General features: G+C 29.9%; 1 protein-coding gene across 3 annotated transcripts; it reads left to right on the top strand.

Moving 5' to 3' along the window:
• The first annotated feature begins 708 nt into the window (after window positions 1–708).
• Window positions 709–19,674, top strand: LOC143252581 (tumor protein D53-like). 3 transcript variants are annotated; one of them, XM_076504928.1, is made up of 7 exons: window positions 718–965; window positions 3,087–3,137; window positions 9,098–9,231; window positions 9,473–9,621; window positions 12,413–12,514; window positions 14,495–14,555; window positions 17,427–19,674. In XM_076504928.1, exons 1-7 carry the CDS (start codon window positions 914–916, stop codon window positions 17,547–17,549), a joined length of 672 nt encoding a protein of 223 aa, XP_076361043.1. In that variant the 5' UTR covers window positions 718–913; the 3' UTR covers window positions 17,550–19,674. The 3 variants fall into 3 exon arrangements, with proteins under 3 accessions (XP_076361044.1, XP_076361043.1, XP_076361045.1); XM_076504930.1 differs by having other exon boundaries at window positions 958–965; window positions 3,073–3,193; XM_076504929.1 differs by lacking the exon at window positions 3,087–3,137 and having other exon boundaries at window positions 709–965.
• The last annotated feature ends 65 nt before the right edge of the window (window positions 19,675–19,739 follow it).

The raw sequence follows: 19,739 nt of genomic DNA, 5'->3' as shown, positions 1-19,739 counted from the left end.
ATAAATATTATTAGCTATAGGGAACAAAACCACAAAGATCACTTGAGCATGACAACTTTAACGAATTTTTGGACCATGTTTTTATGCAAAAACTGGATAGAAATTGACTAAACGAAAATGTTTAAAATTTACTTTGTTGTTGGAAATAAGAAGAAAAACCATTTCAAACAAAAAATCACGATGTTCTGAAAAACAGTAAATTGTTTGGTTTGAATTTCGCGCAAAGCTACACGAGGACTATCTGCCGTCCCTAATTTTGTAGTGTAAGACGACAGGGAAGGCAGCTAGTCATCATCACCAACCGCTAACTCTTGGGCTACTCTTTTACCAACGAATAGTGGGACTAACCGTAACTTTATAACGCCCTCACGCTAAAAGGGTGAACATGTTGTTGGCAAGGAGATTTAAACCCGCGACCCTCAGATTACGAGACGAGTGCCATAACCACCTAGCCATGCCGGGCCTGAAATGTTTGGTATTCAAACATCTGAATTTTAATATTTCAGACAAAAATTATGGCGTTCCACAAGTATTTGTTTTTTGGTTAAATTTTACTTATCTTGTATATTTTAATGATATTCACACTAATAATCTTGATAAAGCGGCAAAGACGAAACGTTGGTTCAAATAAAAAGCCATTTTATTATTATTTGGAGTTTAAGGGTCTTTTTATTTTTCTCTCCAATCATTTTTTGCTTAATATACTCCCTCTCATGGTGTTAATGCATTACTAGCAGTGGGTGATTGTGAGTAGGATTAATTCTTGTGACGGAAGCATTTTAACGAAAAAGGCAATATTGTTAGTCAGTTGCTCAAATTAATTTCTATAGAAAATTATACTACTAATATTGTTGTAGCAATAAGTTATTGGCATAAGTTTTGCATTAGTTATTTGAAGTTTACCATATATAATATGGCAACAACACCTGGTGAACAAAAGAAAACGACATACACTGAACTGTCTGGTAAGAACTAAAACTTAGTGAAAGTTAAAAGTAAAACTGTGATTTTAAATTCAAGTATTCTCGTCATAATTGCATTCGCAGTGCAATACAACAGGCACAAAAAGATTAAGACTTGGGGCCTTCCTTGTTCAACATAAATCTGATAAAAAAAAAAGGGACATTTTGTTGTAAATAATTTAAGGCTATCGCTACACTTGTTTCTCCCTCCTTCATATGAAACTCTTGAATTTCTTTTTTTTTTTTATGAAATAATCATTCACCGACTTCATCTTTTGAAAATGATTATTTTCCCCAAACTACCATTGATAGCAACTCATTATAATTTATGTTGGTTAAACTATTTAAAATATTTAGTTTTTAGGAAAATTGTCATATTTGAAGCTTAATCTGCCATTTTTCCAAATTTTAAATTTGTATATGTTTTGTCCTGTTGTCTCAAGCACACAACACAAAGCTGTTGGAGGTCTTTATCAGTTTTTGACCCACCTTTGATTTCCTAAAATTTCCAGGACATTTCTTATCATTGAACTTTAAAAGTGGGATAAACATAAGCAACTGACCCTGGTCTATTAACATGTAAGAAATACCTGCATTTACATTGGTGGGATCTGAATTGCAGAAAATCCTTGAGATTATAGGCATGTATTCCACTCTTTATGAGGAAATTAAGTCCACCAATTACTCTGATATCTCATCCTAGTGATAATTTACAGAACTTTTAACTAACAAAACATAACTTTCAAACACTTTACATTGAATACCTCAGGAAACAAAAATATTTTTAGCTTGGTTTTGTTCATTCCTTCAGTAAATGAACATTCAGGTAATATCCTAAAGTGAAAACATTTTTTCTATATAATAAGATATTTTTAACATTTTTTAATCTACCTTGGAAATTTCAAGTGATATAACATTAAAAATACCAATTAAGTTAAAGCATTTTGTGCTTTGGTGCAAGCAAGTTTTGATTTTATATTTCAATTCTTAAACATATCTCATTAAAATTGAAATTATAGTATAATGTAAAAATACTTTGATGTGCTGTGGTTCTTTTTCATGTGTAATTAAAGTGGATAATTTTGTATTATGTCCATCTGTGTGTGTGTGTGTGTGTGTAAAATATTTTAGTTGCATCTGTTTATGTTAGCCAGTGGTACAAAGTTTAATATTGTTTCTTTATTTCTAAGGGTAATAAAAGAGCCATTTGGCTTATCTTGTCTATTCCAAGTAATTATTCCCCCCCCCCCATTATGGAACACTGATCATTAAAATCCTAAATCCCCCAGCTTTAACTGCACTTGAAGACCACCTTACTAGAAAAGTAGTACTACTTTAAATGAATGTATGATATAGTTTTCCATATGTTACACTTTAATTCTTTAATCTTATCATCTGCAGTTTTTGTTAGTCTCTTCACATAGCATTGTCATCAGGGTTAATGGATTTAAAACCTCTGACAGTCTTTTCCCCCACTAGCAGTAAGTCTACAGATTTACAATGCTAAAACCAGGGGTTCAGTTCCCCTCGGTGGAGTCAGCAGATAGCCCTATGTGGCTTTGCTGTAAGAAAGCACACACTGACAGTCTTAAAGTTTTCACTCATTTCTTCCAAAACATCTTTTCCATTTAAGCAAAAATATCAAGGTATCAAACTATCTCCATGTTATAACATTTCCAAACTTAGTCATCTTGACAAATCTCTGAACTGCCATCTATAATTGAATGTTTTTTCTTAAATAAGTTGACCAGAACTAAAAATAACAGTCCCAATGATGTACAACTACAATTTAATTTATGAATGACCCTGTTTGATTATTATAATTAATATATCTATATATTTAATCTAAAATCTTGTTTATATTGTGACTATCTAATGCATGTTGTCTGGTTCAATAGTAGTTTTATCCAGGTGTTACTCCTCATATGCTGAGTTTCCTCTGCAAGTCTGTAAGAATAACTTGTAATCATTGAGCTTATTAGAATTAAAAATTATCTGTTTAGCTGTTAACCATCTCTTCAAAACTACAGCAACTTCAGTAATATTTAGTGCCTATGATTAAATATTACCTGCAAACAAATCATTTGTTTCTAATCCTTTCATGTTGCTGTTGGTGAAACTGAGGAACGGCAAAGAACTTAGAAAAGAATGCCGATGCTCATCACTTGGTAATTGGTACGATATACACTTGCACATATATTACTCAATGAAGATAGCAAAGAAATTATCTGGTATTCTTAAAATATATTCAACAATAAAATATCTAATTTTTTTAGGAAACTTTGCAGTCAGAATGTTATAAATCCAAAGTTTGTATGGATATTTTTATTAAGTAATTTGATGAAATATTTTTACTCGAGAGTTAAAAAAACAGTTTATGTTTATAATTATATTTGATAAGTTATATTTTAAATATTTTTTTTATTTGCCAGGCCTAAACATTTTTCAGGATTTTAGAAAACTTAAATTATATTTCATTTACTCTGTTTTCAGATTTTGTTCTATGGGGAAAAAAAATGTTTCATAGAAAATTTATTTTATCTTTTAATTGTGTTTCTGACTTTAAAATTGAAAGGACAGACATGCAGTTGATAGTAGACCCTTCCATCATGACACCTGATTATGAACAATATATGATGTCCAACCATGCTAGAACTTTTATTTTTTTTGTCCTTTACTTCTTTAAATATGTTTTCTTGGTGTATCCGTCACTTTTGATCTATCATATAGCCGTAAAACCTTTTCAAGTTGTTTCTGGATGACTTTCAACCTGCATATCAAATCTGTTTGTTTTTTTTTGTGTGTGAAATGTTTTTTCAACAAACACATCACAGCAAATAAAGAAAAATCTCAAATATATATTTACATGCATCTTAGGGATAGAATTGACATTTGTTATATTAGTCATGACTTAACCCTGGAATGCCAGGTATGGTATGGAATCATAGAGGCCCCACCCTGGCATTCTAGGCTTAAACAGGTTGATTGCATTGTTGTATCATTATTGCACCTGTGTGCCAGAAATGATAGGTAGAAAAAAATAATTTGTTTGCTTTTTCAGAGACTTTTGGTTTTGGTATGATATGATACAGAATGGTACAGGCTCTTACTGTAGAAGTTTAAAGAAAGGACTGATGATTATAATTTGTAGGACTGGGCTAGAATTTAATGATTAGTTTTCTGTTTGATGGGCTTAAAGGCTTTGTTGCCCCATAATTTAAATTTTAAGTAAAATTATGGAGTAAAAGTGATAAGTATATTGTGTTTGGTTTACAGTCCAATAAAATTCTTTGATAATGTACTTTGTGGACTCTACCATGTTTTAGAGCTTATTCCATATGCTCAGTCTCAACTATTTTGATTAACATGAAAAGGCTGTTAACATTGGATTGACAAGTTCTATAATTTTTGGTGACATAATGATATGCATCTGCCTCAAGAGATAGTTTGAACTGTAATAATAATAATTTCTTTGGTTTAACAATGAAAGTGGGATAATATGTACAAAAACCATGTGGATTTTATATGTGACACTGGTAAGCTTTGTGTAGATTAAACATATGTAATACATAATTTGTGAAATTGTATATATATATATATCTTCTACAGAAGGCTGTTAAAACCTCCTCACAGTTAACACTCCTACGAAAAGTGGGGCCTAATAGGCCCCAGAGCAACTTGAAAGGTTATTAATATTAGGCTAATAATTTTGTATTTAAATGAAATTGCCATTTAAATCCATTAATGAATGGATTAACGAGATTCCCACTGTCCCTATCTACTATCTAGCGAAACCATAGTCAGGGGAACGGGCTTGGAGAAATCAGGACTAGAAACGTCTTTTCGTAGGAGTGTTAAAAATATGAATCTAGTTTTGTCTTGAAAGAAAAGTTCAAATCTTTAATGTATATCTTTACAGTTCAGATTTCTAAAACCAAATATTATACATACAGTAATCCATCTGTACTTCATCAAACACTTTTTCTTGGATAGTAAAAGAACCAAACTGTAAATATTTCAAATTGGAAATGAGATTTTGTTATGGTCTTAATAAATGTTTCAATAAGCTAACTTTTAAATTCAAACTGTACTTAGATTCTAGAATTTTACATGTTTTTTTCCATAGCAAAAGATTAGTCCTTTTTCCATAACATCAGTTAATCTTTTTATAAGCAGAGGAAACTACAGTAAACAACTTTGTGGAGTAGGAAATTTTCTAGAAATCACCTTTCAGTAATTTTATTCAACATTAGACTTAATATTATTTTTCCTCTCACACCATGTTAAGTAATTCCATAAACAGATTGCTCATGGTCTTATTGACTTGTTAATTAACACCAGTAATAAAGTGGACAGGTTACAAAAATTCTTAACTTTAACAGATTTTTCATTTCTTAAAGAAACATAACACTTTATTCAAGTTTCTTACAACCATTCTAGCATATGGTTTTAGCTAATGAACTAGCTATAGAAGCTAGTTGATATATTGATTTTATATTTATCAAATGCCATGAATACGTGAAGGTTAGTTCCTGTCTTATATATAATTGTGACTTTAATTTTAATAAAATTTAACTTCATATCAGAAGACTACTGATTGAAAAATATTAATATTTTTGTTTGTAATTGTCTCGATTTTTACCACCATATCTTTAGATCAATGATTAACTCATTTATATAGTTTCTTTTGTAAATACCTGTTCATTGTGAAAGCATTGAATGATGTACAACTTCCTTCTGATTTTAAAGTCAAGTATACTTCACATTGTGTAATGATAAAGGCAGCTGAATATAAAATTGAGTTTTCAGAAATATAACATTTATTATTCAAACTTCTACAAAACTTTGATTCCTGAAAAAAAACATGCCCTGACAAATGCCTCACTAAGTCTGTGATACTGGTTTGAAAATTACTTGCAGAAGACATTAGCATAAATAATTGCAATTATAAAATCTTTTGTTTTAGTATCCCTAAATATTAGTTTGAATATCTAAATACTACCATACTGAATGTTAAATTGATGTTTCTATTAAAGCATAGCTATAGTTTTTAAAATAACTGTTGCTGTTCAATATTAGACCCTTTTTTCAAGCCAGATTAAAAATTCATGCAGTCCAGCTGTTATCATAATAAATATACACATTTGATATACTCGTCAGTTTATTTATATACAAGCAACAAATTCATTATTTTCTCAAATTTATTATGTTTCACTAAATTTACAATGTTTTACATTACAAAAGTACATTTTGTACACCAAAGATAAAAACATGTTAATCTGAGTTTATGCCCTGGTGTTATGAAATTGTATTTCTCTGTCACGTTATTCTATGTGGTATCGGAGTTTGTTTTAACATTTCATGCATGTAGAAAGTCTCACATGATATCTTATGAAGCTGAATAAAAATGTGCACAAGGTGTGATAATATCAGCTAGGTTTGATATATTGTGGTTATAATAGTGTGGTTATTATTCAAGGATAGTGGGAAAAATGAATGAAATCATGAGAACTTGGAGACATCCCTTTCAAAACAAAGTATTGAATTTTTTTGTATGTTATCAATATTCTGTATATTATCAATATACAGACCTACATTGTACATTTAATATTTCTACTGAGTGTATTACAGTACATCCATTTTCTACACTGGCTGAAATTTCCATTTCCATAAGAATTTGGAGATTTCACAGTCTGTGCAGGTCAAATGGGTTATTAGTTAGATTCAAAGAGCTTTTGATGGACTTTAAAAATGCATGTTGTTAGGTGACTCTTTTCAGGGCTTTTACTGGATCATGTGTGAGCAAAAAATTTTTTAGAAGAAAGCAGTAATGAATTGAAAACTAGAAGGGATAAGTTTGAATAACTGTGTAAATTAAGATCTGTGGAACAGGTACCATGTAAGGACATGGTAGAACAATTTCCGAACAATGGATTGCACTTGCATATGCTAGAAAGCAGTATGTCTGGAGAAAGTTTTATTAGATTCAAGGGGGACAACTTAGATTATGTTTAGCTGACTGTGAGAAAATCATTATTCTTTTGTATGCTAGGTGTTTGGTTCAATACATCTTGGGTAAAGGGTTAGATACCTTTTTCAGATTAGAAGGTTGGAAATGTCAGGTTTTAATTATTATACAGAGTTACTCTATTATAGTAAGTATTTGTAATATATTTTAGATAATGTGAGCTTAAAACACATTTAGTACAGTTCAGAAAGCATTTCTACAAAACCTTTCTAGATTTGCAGAGATGCCAACCATTACGATTTTGGTGTATACATTACGACTATACGCTTGTACAGACAAATATTACGACTTGTTGCAACTCTCAGATTATTATATATTATATAGGCCTATACAGTAAAGTGATGAATTGTTCCCCCAGAGCTTGAAAGGGGTGAAAAGAAAATTTCTAGTGAGATACAAATAAATTTTGATAATAAATAAAAGACATAGTCCAAATGGCTACTTGCAATAATCATGTTTGTGCTTGAAATAATAAAAGATATTTGTATCTCCGACGTCTGCCAATAGTTTGAGTGCGGTGCTTCTCCATACTGGGTACGTGGGGGAATCCATAGTTACGTCATCAGTGCTTGTCAGCCAATCAGTACTCGCGTAGATCTTGTTTTCTAAGCAGCATAGAAACACCAATGAGATCATTCACAAGATGGAAAAAAGAGGCCTCGTTCACCAGATTGTCTTGTTTCTGGCAAATCTAAAAGGACTAAAACTGTGAATAAAAATTTAGGAAAGAGTATAGTGCAAAATATCTGGTCATTGCATCAGAAGTCAGCGACAGTCATGCGTTTTGTACAGTATGTTGTATCGATTTTTCTGTGGCGCATGGTGGGATAAACGATTGTTCCAGACATACAAAATTGGCTTCTCATCAATAAAAGGCTGAGGCGAAGACATAAGTGATGCAGATAATGACATTTATGAATAAGAACTCAAAATATGAAAAAGAATTTCAAAAGAATTTTTTTAATTTATTTATTAAATACACAAAACAGTCATAACTCAGCAATTCATAGCAGTAATAAATAATAATAGTAATAATAAACAGCTTAGAGACATTGGTCAGGCCTAGTAGTCACAAATAATAAAGGGCTCTGTCTACAATCATTAAGCTCAGTCATTTGAAATAGTTGGCATCTCTGGATTTGCAAATGTTTTACTTAAGATAATAAAATTTGCAAAATGAAAAGCCACTGAAAAGGAAAAGAATTAACTGTAGTTCAAGAAATAACATTTTCCTGTTTAACAAATGTAATGTTCAATAGCAAAATGGCCATTCTGTAAAGAATAAATTACATTATTAAATGTCACTTAATTTATCCTACACTATTAACTTGAAGGTAAGATTGTACGAGTGCATGGGATATAAACCATATAGATAAATATTTCATATGCAGATGGTGAATTGTACACAGTGATACTATTGATATCAGTAACTGGGGTGTTTGAAAGTACCAAATTAAATTATTTAACTATCATGATAAAATATTGTTTATTAGATAGATTACTAATAGATAGAGAAATATGCTACAAAGATAGAAGTGTATGCTATGACTAAAGTTTCATGAATTGCACACACTTGTAATAAGCTCTAACTGATATGTAGATGGTAAAATTACAGGACATATTTATTATCACCTAGTCATTAAATATCTTTGTAGTAAATGACAAGTGCTACAACCAGATATCTTAGAGTACTGCTAACATTTCATAAGTGTAATTATGTGCCCTCTTTTTTTCTTTTCTTTTCCAACCGTGATGACATTTCATCTGTCATGAGTGATAGCATTTCTTTATTTACAAATGTTCAATTCTGTGTGTGTAAGGTGTGCAAAACTCAAATTTTATCAGTGTGGTTATCTTTAATTTTGGCTCCATTCCATACTTTATGTGATGCACACACAGTAATCCAAACTGCAAAATTGGAAGAAGAAAATGAATAGCTAGAGCCAGTATGGAAAAAAGTAGAAACAAACTCATAATTATTTTTCTTGCACATGTATTTGCATGTTCAAGTTGGTTTCATGCTCTCAAGGATACTCATTCTAAAGTGATGCAATGCCTTGTTTCAGTTCTAGTTAGTTGTGTTTAACAGTTAACGACTTTTTTTCAGAAACTTATTACGATGCATCAAAGGAAACAAAGGTATATGATGCAACTCCAGACAGTGGAATTCATGATTTAACTAACATGGCTCCAGAACATAGAGTTAAGCTAGAGGAAGAGTGGAAGGAGGAACTAGCCAAGGTATAGCTGTATAATATGTACTTTGCTGTTTTTATATGAACATGAAAAGAAATTAAATTTAAACCATACAAGAACTTGATAATTTGACATTGTTTACATAATACTATTATTAGTAAGGGCTGTCACTTAAATTTAGATGGTATTATCCTAAAAATAAAGTATATTTTGTAGTAATTGAATGAGTTTACATGTGAAGGTTGATTTCCTTCTCAGTTTCTTTAAAACATTTGTTTGCACACAGACAGAAGAAGAAATCATAACACTCCGGCAAGTTTTGGCTTCCAAAGTTAGGTATGCCCAGGATTTGAAACATAAACTTGGAATTACAGTGTGGAAAGAATTTAAGGATGATATGGAACAGGGTATCAAAAACATTCAAGAAACAGAAGTGTGAGTTAAGTTTCTCCAATCTTTTGTCAGATTCTGCTTGCTGAATTCTAGTTGTACAAATTACTGATTTTGTTTAATTACTACACATGTCTGGCACTGTTTACTTAATATTTATTATATTATTCAGGTCATTAATTCACTATCAGTATAAATTATTTAATGATCATTGGTAGGACCTTTAGATGGGGAGTTTTAATGGTTAATATATATCTTTAGAAACATTACCTACCCCTCTGTATCACTAAGAACTTAATTTTGCACATAACTGCTGTGGAATTTACTGCACATACAAGAAGTTTCAAATTACCACTGCTACATATGTCTGTGTATTGCACCAGCCTATGATGTAACCATCATCTGTCAGTAAGAAGCTAAAATGACTTCCATGTGTGGTGTAATCCCTGTAGGCACTAGCATAAAATCATATGCTTATTTTTGAAAAGACAAAGAAAATTCACTGGAGTGATCTGTGCATGTAATTTGATGTACTGTGTGAAATAAATTCAGAAACTGTATTCTGTAATCATATTGTAATTGTATTCTTATTATCACAATAGTTTTCATTTGTAATGAAAAGGAGTGTTATTTAAAGTAATTGATTCCTATTAGAAATGAAGATTGTTTCTTTTCAGTTGGTCTATAAAAATATTAAATATATCCATTTTAAAAAACTACAGAAGTGTAATAATTTTACAACACATAATGTGAGCTGAGTTAAGCTTACCAAGTAAACAGACTGATGGATAATATTCCATTGAGACAAGTTCTTATTTTGGATATTATTTGTAAGTTTATCATATTCAATAAATGTGCAAAAATAAAATAAGCTGTTTGTTATTTTTGAATTAATCTTGACCAAGCAAATGTTAAAAGTAACTTGACATAGTTTTGAGAGGCGCAGAGGTGTTTTAACACTCCATACTACTCAATGCAGGTTTTTTAATGGACTGCTACCTACTGATCAGCTATAGGTACAGAAGTTTATAAGTTTCTTGCATAACTTTTGGTGTCTCTTGGTGTGTTTGCCTGATTGCACTGACAATAAATATGCAATTGAATCTCACTCGCAAATGAACATTCTTGTATAATTTCAGTTACACAAGTAGTAACCCTCACTGTCTAACTCCCACTGAATTAATTCACTGCTTTATTTTTTTTATTCACTAAGTGACATATCAGTTTTAATTTTCTACATTCATGTAATTTCTAGTTTCCTAAATTAATAAATTTCAACATAGTTGAAAATGTCTATTTAAAATTTAAATTCTTAGATGGAAGGAAGTGTTTGATGCTTTTTTTTCAGAATATATCACAGATTTTTTTTTAAATTTCAAAACTAGAAAAAATCATAGAAGTGATAAGTTATAATTTTTAAAGCAAGAACAGGGTAATATTTAGTAAGTTTCTACAATTTAATTAAGTATATCTAGCCTGCAAAGTGTCAAGTCTTTAAAACAAATAAACAAAACACTACTGAAAAGATGGCAAGTCAAAGTAATTTTCAATGAAAGAAAAAAGTTAGATGATACACTACAGATAACAATTAGTGCTTGTGAAATGCTGGTGAGGAAGTGTTAGCTTCAGTCTTACCATCTGTAACGGTGGCTGGATGAGTGGCTAAGGTTGGTTGAAAGTTTATTTCAGCTTAGCCATTGGAGCTTCAATTAATACTACCTGTTGTTACAAGATTTATTTGTTTTTAGGTGAGGATTCAGTGGTTGAATGGAACACACAAACACTAACTTGATGGTTTACAGTTAAAACAGAGAGATTTGAGACCCAGACTTCCAATAATGCATTTTATTTAGCTTTCAGGCACTTAGTATTTACAAACATATGTATAATTTAACTTTATCAATGCTTATTGTAAATGATCATTTAATTCTATTAACATGATGAATAATTTTAAGGAATAATGGCATTTGAAATAGTTACAAAGAGCTTGGGCAAGAAATGGCTTGGTTTCTTCTGGTAGCAAGAGAGCTGACTCTACATTGTAACTTTCTTCTATCCTGTCATCCTTCTCCCTATTCCTCTCCAATTGGCATCTGTTTCATGTCCTTTTGTACTGGAGTAGGTGGTGAATTTCCAACCTCTTCAAAGTGTCGGCTGCTTTCCGTTTACGAACTCCTAAGCTTGTTAATTAATCAATCAGTCAAAAACAATATCCCATACTGTAGTGTTGTCAAGCTATGAGAGGTTCATCTTGGTTCCACTTTCTCATTGCAGCTTCTATAGTTTGCATAACCTCTTAACCTTGTAGCATCAGCTCATTTAGGTTCAAACACACAGTGGACAATTTCTCAGCAGGTTTATTTTAGTCTGTAGCTTGGATAACCCCTTTTAACCTTGATAGCATCTACTTGTTCTATTCTAAACACGTGGTGGAAATTTCTCAGCAGGTTTCTCTTAAACTATAACTTGAATAACTCTCTTATTATTCTCAATAGAGTCAGTTCTTTATAGACTAGATATAAACATGTTTACTTATACTTCACTATTTTTTGTATCTTACTTTTTATTACAAATAATTGAGAGGCATCTAAATATGTAGTGATGCCTCGCATGTTTTTGAGTAAAGTTTGTTTTTTGTTTGAATATTCATGTGTTTCAAATTAATCATTCAAGAGTATTCTCATAATAGCCATATAGTTTTTTGAATTTCAATAATGTTATTGTCCTGAAAGTTAGAAGGTTATTAGCAAACATGTAAATCATTTGAAGTGATATAAAAAGACTGGAATTAGTTTTTCATTGTTACAAAGCAAAACATGACTTTTTAACCTCTCAGCTATCAGCGGACCAGCCAAACTTTGAAAACTGCTGGAGAAAAAACTACCAGTGCTTTAGGAAACCTGGGGGCCAGTGTAACGAAGAAACTTGGAGAAGTTAAGTAAGTGGTGAAGAATATTTGGTTTATGGTATACTCTCAGTGTGTGGTTTTAATTTTTATGAACATTCTTAATTTTCCCAATTTTAGTTTCAACATAATTTTAAAATATATTTTCTACATACATAGTATCTTTTATATATTTTCTTTGTTTTTATTAAAATGGTTTATAATAAATTTTATAATGACATGTCAGATACAACCAGTGTTTTCCATAAATAAAGAAAAACTGATAGAAGTGAATAATAGCAAGTGATGTAGTCTAGTTAAAAATAAAAGTAAGATTGTTTTGTGTAGATGGCATAAAAATGTCTTTCACTGAAACATTAATTTAAACTTGTCAACAGAAAAATTCTGGATGTTAAAATATTGTGTTGATAATTTATTTTTAAGATATTAAAGACTACATCACCGATATTTGCAACATCTTGACTTGTATGTGGATGAGGTTTTACCAATGGCATCATTCCTAGTAGATTTCCTGACTAATTGATGAAAATCATCCAGAATGGTTATCTTCTTTCTAGTGCAATTCTAAAATTTTCCAGTTTATATGCTTGACTTAAAATCCTTCATAATTAATAACTGTAATCTTAATTTCACTCTCAACATTTTTCCGTAATGTCACCAGTCTCATCTAGTAGTCTTTAAAAATTCCAACAAGAAACTTTCTAGCCTTGTGTCCATTAATACAAAGTCAAACAGATTCAACCTATTTCCTATTCTCTTTAGTTTTTCAACCTTACCTAGATGTATCCTACAGATGATATGCAAATTCAATACTCCATCTATAGATCTTTATTCCTATTGAACAACTGATAAATCTGTATTTGAAAAGGGAAACATTTCTGTCTACTTCTAAGTATCAAGTTATCTTCTGTTCTAACAAATGTTTTAAAATTGTTTATTTATGAAACTTCTAGCAGTACAATAGTAACAATGTAGCCTAATTGTATCTATTTTCCTGCTACACTGTGCTTTCTTATACATATTATTTTGTCTGTATTAAATTTATTGTGGCTCTAACCAATGTCCAGCCCAAGTTTAAGGCTGCCCTTACAGCTGAGTTAATAGTTCTTGGAAACAAGTCCCTGTTCTATGTAAGTTTAAAATTCCAAAAAGATTCTCTTGTGAGATAAGTTTGATTAAAAAAAAAAAAAAAATCATGCATCCAATCTGCTCATCTTTCTATATTAATCTTAAGCCTGGCATTCAGCTAAGTGATTGATAATCTTATTTTCACAGTTAAACTACAGAGATATACCTGATACAATTGTATCTTTCTTTAAATATCTTTATTAACCAACCTACCATTTTTATCAGTCAGCTGCTTAGAACTACGTTTTCTCATCATTAACTTCTGAAGAACAACTATTGTATAACTGTGTACACCTTTTAGTATCTCGCTTGTTCTGTTAGTTACATCCTTCACCTTTAACCCTAGAATGCATAATCACATTTTTCTCTCTGTCTACCCCTAGTCTCTTCTATGATCTTGAATAAACCTTATGAGTTTCGAGGTGTTTCAGGTAGTTTTGAAAATATAATAATTTTAAATATGGAGTTTTCTTATAATCACCTTTAATATTTATATTCTGGAACTTTTTACTCTTGAGCAATCTGTTTATATCTGTTAAGTGACTAATAAATGTATGAACTGTTTTAAAACAGTTGCTTATAAAAATCAGAACCTAGTATATTTTCCATTTATAAAATAGTAAAATATTTCTGCTTGAGAAATGAACACACAAAATAAGTTCATCCTTGTAAGCTCCATGAATGAATTTGATTTGTTAGAATTTTTGTCAACATATGTGAAGCATTGGTAAAGTTCAGGTTTACTGTTTTTTGAGAGAACCAATTCTTTATAATTTTTCTGTATTTCTTTTTTTTTTTGTCATGATCAATGATTCTTTAGATCTTAGAGCTACCAGTTATGTGAATTGTTTATAAATTGTAATAATCCATATTCAATTACTTTAGGAACTCTCAGACATTTAGATCTTTTGAAGAAAAGGTTGGCACAGCTTATGAAAGTGTTAAGGTCAGTATAGTTTTGTTTATGGAAAACTTTATTTTCTGCAAATGCAAATTTTACAATATGGTTTCTTTTGAACTTATAAAAATGTTAAATGTTATTTAATTACACATTACAAGAACATGAACATTCAGAATAGCAATGTTTTGCAAAAATTTGTTAATTCACACAATACATTAAAATAAATAAAAGAACAAGTTGTATATTTTTAAATTTAACTAGTAATTATAAGACAGAATAAATATAAATTGATAATCATTTAATAGATTTATGGTGAAAGAAATCAAGGATTACTGCAGAAATAGTTATTGGAAGCTGGACTGGCTAATTTATTATAAAATTGTGTTTGTTCATATGGGTGATGTCAGAATAAAAATACTTAAACTTAGTAAGGGTTTTAATATATTGTTTTATTGCAACAACAAATTATGGAAAATTATTAAAACAATACATAAAGAAGACCAAAAAGTTCATCTCTAGTTCAGTCCAAAAAAAAAAGGTACCAAGTAAAACCAATGAAACACCTACCTTAACAGTAGTTCACGAAAGCTTGATGATATATTCAAAATTAGTTCTTGAATTTGTCTTGTGCAAAGATACTGCAGCTAGGTTTTAAGAATTTATTTTGTTTCAGGTTTGAAGAACACACAGAAATATCAAATTACTAGCTTCTTTTTATACTATTCATCACTGGTGGGGTCCACATGTTATATCATATTGAGTAATTTTATGCTGTGTAATGAACTGATCAGTAAAATTAGGTTTTAATCCAACAGTAATTAATTGATTCAATGTTAATTATAATTTTTTCTATGATTTTGAACTCTTAAATGTGCAACAGGATTTTTCCATACCCCAATTGTGTTGTTAGTGTGATTAGTTCTTATTACTTGTGCTTTTATCAGTGCTGTTAGCTTAAGATTATGTATTAATCTGATGTTGTTTGTAGAATATCTGATTATCACCAAATTTAGTGAAAGAATAAATGTGGTGATAGCTAAAAATTTAACCTTAGAATGCTAGTGTTCAATTTTTAGTCAATAATAGTTGTGATCCCATATTAGTGTGTTAGGTTAAGTTATTATTATTGGCAGTAGTTATATACTAGTGCTGTAATAATTAAATTTTAAGAAAAATTAAAAATAGAAAAAATGTGAACTTGATATACATACACTTGGTGGAATGTGAAATACCATGTGTTTTACTAACAGAAGCTACGTATCTCAGAAAAGAAATGTTTTGAGAAATAAACATCCATTAAAAACGAACGACAAACATACCTTGTCATTCTTACCCACTGTTAGCAGCGTATAGTGAATACCAGAAGATTTTATTTTTTTTATAAAGACATCTAATATATTTGTTAATAAAACCAACTAAAATGTATAATATAAATTTCTTAGATTAGCCTAACAAAATTTTGGTAAAATAAGAAATCTAGAATTACATTAATTTTATTGTGTATCTGAATTATGATACTAGATTATGTTAGCTCTAAAGAAACATCTGATCGTGATGCTAATATTTCTTTCATGCAAGAAACATTATTCCAGTGTTGCAATGCAACAAAATTATTCAGTTAAAGAAAAATTGGAAAAGAAAAAGGTTAATAGTTCAAACAGTGAAAGGGAAGTGGTAAAATTCATTTTATTTTAAAGTTTTCATCTTTTCATTCTACTGTACATTGACTTGTGTATGGATAGTGTTGGGGTTGAAAGATTGAGAGAGAAAATCCAAAGGTTTACCCAAAAAATGTTTGATACTCATATAGAAGATTCTAAGTGTGAAAAGTATTTTAATTATTTGCATAAAATCACCTTTCACTCAAACAGATTCAGCAAAGGTTTTGTAAATTCACATACAAATTTTTATTAAAAATCTGTTTTTTTCCTGAATATCATACTTTATATTTACTAAAAACTTTACTAAAAAATTTACCAAAAAATTCAGAATTGCAGTATGCATATTTCACAATTTTAAGGTTAGTTAACTTTCAACCTGGATATCCTTTACTGCTCATGGCAGAAAGTTATATTTTTATTCAACTATTTTGTTTGTTATATCAGTTTGTGTAGCAAAAAATATTAACTCACAATCTATATTTTAATAGTATATAAGTTTTAAGTTTCTTATTCTACAAGGAAAAGTATCTTAAAAATCTGAATTTCCCCAATATAACATATGACATATTTTCTCTAGACATTTTATCTTTGTTTTTTCTGCCACTCATTGAGAGAGTAGGAAATTAAATGTGCATTAATCACTATAGAAGTGTTATAGCTCAGACAAACCATAATTTTTATAGCCTTCAATTTTGTTTGGTTACAGAGTTATCAGTAGAAAATTTGGAGTCCTCTTGCCACAACATCCTCTCTTTCAGGAAACATTTGTAGTTTCATGTTACAACATGAAAAATAGATAATTTCATTTTATTTCCATTTTTTTAGTGGTTACGAGGTTGGTCAAATTGATCAATCCCATTTTGAGTTAGAGTACAGAAAGTAACAGATAAGATATAAAGTTTTGCTGACAAAAGAATGCTTGAAATGTATTTAGGAAATTTTATAGATTACAAAAGAAAAATTAAGGTTTATGATTCTTGTATGTGAAGGACTTGTAATGTTAGGTGAAAAACTACCATATTCTGTGAAGTTATACATACCATATTGAAATTAAAAGTATTGAATCTATAACAACTTTAAGTACAAAAAGGGCCACATGGTCAGTTAAATTGACCAGCCTGTGTTGAAAGAGTTAAATCAACCAACTTTATTTTTATGGGGTTAATGTGTAGAGATTGAATGTTCAAATATTAAACATTTCTGATAATCATCTATTTATTGACTGTTATCTAATGTTTTCTTCACTTGTTAACAGAATAAAATTCCTGGTTCGCGTAGTACTGGTGCAGTCAACTTTGAAGAAACTCTGAACAAAGAGGAAAAGCCTAGTTCAGGGAGCCTCACTCCAACCACTCCAGAAGGAAACCCTTTGCCCTAAAGTTGTCAAAAGTTTCATCCATAAATACCAAACAATGGAAACCAGATATCTTGCAACAATGATCTGTTTTTTCTTTTGTATATAACAGTATTTTACCGAATAACATTTACTGTAATACACCTTGGTGTGCTGTTCAAGAACGTGGTTAGATTGGAAAATAATTTTTTTTAAGAAATTTTTGTTCAAAGTACAGAAGAAATTCTCACTGTTTATCATGATGACTTGTGTTGTTTTCTTTTCTTAAAAAAAAAACTTGTATTTTACTAAGGTAAGCAGTTTTAGTTGATTTTGTTCTACTACATTTCATAATTATTTACTTTTTTTATAGAATTAAAAGTTTATTAATACAGTGAATGAATTAGATTAGCTTTTGTTGTGAAGTATTCATGTAATGATTAAAATTTATCAAACTTTCTGATCAATAACTAATCAAGCATATTAACACCAGGGCTTCTAAAGAAACTTGCAGTTTAATGCATATGTTAGCATATTACTGATAAAAAATAAAAACTTAATAGTTAAGAAGCTTAAGAGATGTTCATAATGAATTATTCAGTTAGACTCAGTATCATTCTCTTTAGCTTTCCCTAAAGCTTCTGTTTCATCCTTATTTGAAACTTAATTTTTCGTGCATTTGTGGCTTCTCAGTTGTTTACACAAGTTCTTCAACTTTGAAAAGCTAAGGTAATTTTTCATAAATGACTGGCTATTTATGTATATAAAATAACGGATTATCTAGAAAGGTTAGCTCTTTCAACATGTGCTTGAACTCCAAAGATGACAAACTAATAAGGATAAGTTCACAAAACATCAGAGAGGACCAATTCCCTACAGGGTTTTTTACAACTCATAAGTAGTGATAAAATAGTTGGATGTTAAACAGAAGCTAGTTTTGGGGTGACAACCTAAATGAGTATATATGTAATTAGTTACTTGTGAAATAGAGTCAGTGTATTGATAATTTATTCCTATAATAATTGAATCAATTGGTACAAGCACACTAAACTCTTGTATATTATTGGAAATATCCAATGTGAAATACATTTAATGTTCAATTGAACGTTGTATTTAAATTGCTTGCCAAACTGAAACATACAACTGTCAGTTGCTTTTTCTTTTCTTTTTTTCCAGCTGCAATACTGACAGAGGTTTTCACTGTAATAATTACTGTAGTTTTTAACTGCTGGTAGTGCAAGAAAAATATGCTGACAATCTTTGTGTGTTAAACAATTTTTAATTTGTAAGAGTGTTTCCTATTGGTCAATTTATTTAATATCTTTAAAGCTTCCATGAAAACAATGTGTCTGATATAATGTATAGTAAGAATGAAACTGGATATTTTGTATGATGTTTAGAAAGTATTCTGATTTAGTAATAGTTTGTGATTTTGTTTGCAAGGGGTAAACAGTGCTGTATTTGATACTTGCTTTAAGATTTGTGTAACAGGGACCTGCTTAATATCTAAGTACTTTGTGTTGACACTTCTTTATGTTTATTAAATATCTGTGGTGAAACATGCACTCACTTCAGAAAATGAGTTTTGATTTTATTAAAATCTAAGTACTATTGAAAATGGTTATAGGAATATAATTTTCTTATCGAGAGTTATTAATTACTTGTATTTAAAATGTACTTTTCAATATTTTTTTTTTTTTACTGTGGAAACATTTAAAACAAATAACATAGTTGTCTGAAAAATATCATTGAATGAATAATCATTTCAAAATGTTAGTTTGCACTTTCAATATTAATCAAATCTTGAGAAAACCTATTAAATGGTTTCATTTAGAAAAAAACATTCTATGAAATTGTTCTTTATATTTCAACCTAAAGATAATGTAATGTATTTCCTTTTGTTAATTAAATCAATCTTATTTGAAACAAAAAAAATTATTGAACTGTTAGATTGCATCTAATCGATACTTAACTGCCATATATCAAATAGAGCAATGTTATTGTGCCTTCAAACTTAGCTCTAAAAGTACATATATTGAAACATAGTATTTACAGAAGATGTGTATCTCCAAATTATTGATATTGTTTTTAAATAAGCATTTGATCATATTTGTTTTTGTGTAATAAAGTTAATGTCTTCCTGATTGAAATAAAGTTGAGATGATTATCATATTGCTGTTGTATCTTGTTCTACAGATAACTAACAGTGTGACACCCAAACCAGTTTCTGTATTG

This window comes from Tachypleus tridentatus, chromosome 6 (genome assembly GCF_004210375.1).
Source record: "Tachypleus tridentatus isolate NWPU-2018 chromosome 6, ASM421037v1, whole genome shotgun sequence".
In the NCBI taxonomy this organism is placed as follows: Eukaryota; Metazoa; Arthropoda; class Merostomata; order Xiphosura; family Limulidae; genus Tachypleus; species Tachypleus tridentatus.
This window is presented reverse-complemented; position numbering and strand designations above follow the sequence as displayed.

What these genes read in the sequence shown, in the direction of transcription:
- LOC143252581 (XM_076504928.1), top strand. Translation starts at nt 914, where the DNA reads ATGGCAACAACACCTGGTGAACAAAAGAAAACGACATACACTGAACTG. An exon ending in GACATACACTGAACTGTCTG is followed by an intron (nt 966 to 3,086) that starts GTAAGAACTAAA and finishes GGTGAAACTGAG; the next exon opens with GAACGGCAAAGAACTTAGAA. An exon ending in GGAAGGAGGAACTAGCCAAG is followed by an intron (nt 9,232 to 9,472) that starts GTATAGCTGTAT and finishes GTTTGCACACAG; the next exon opens with ACAGAAGAAGAAATCATAAC.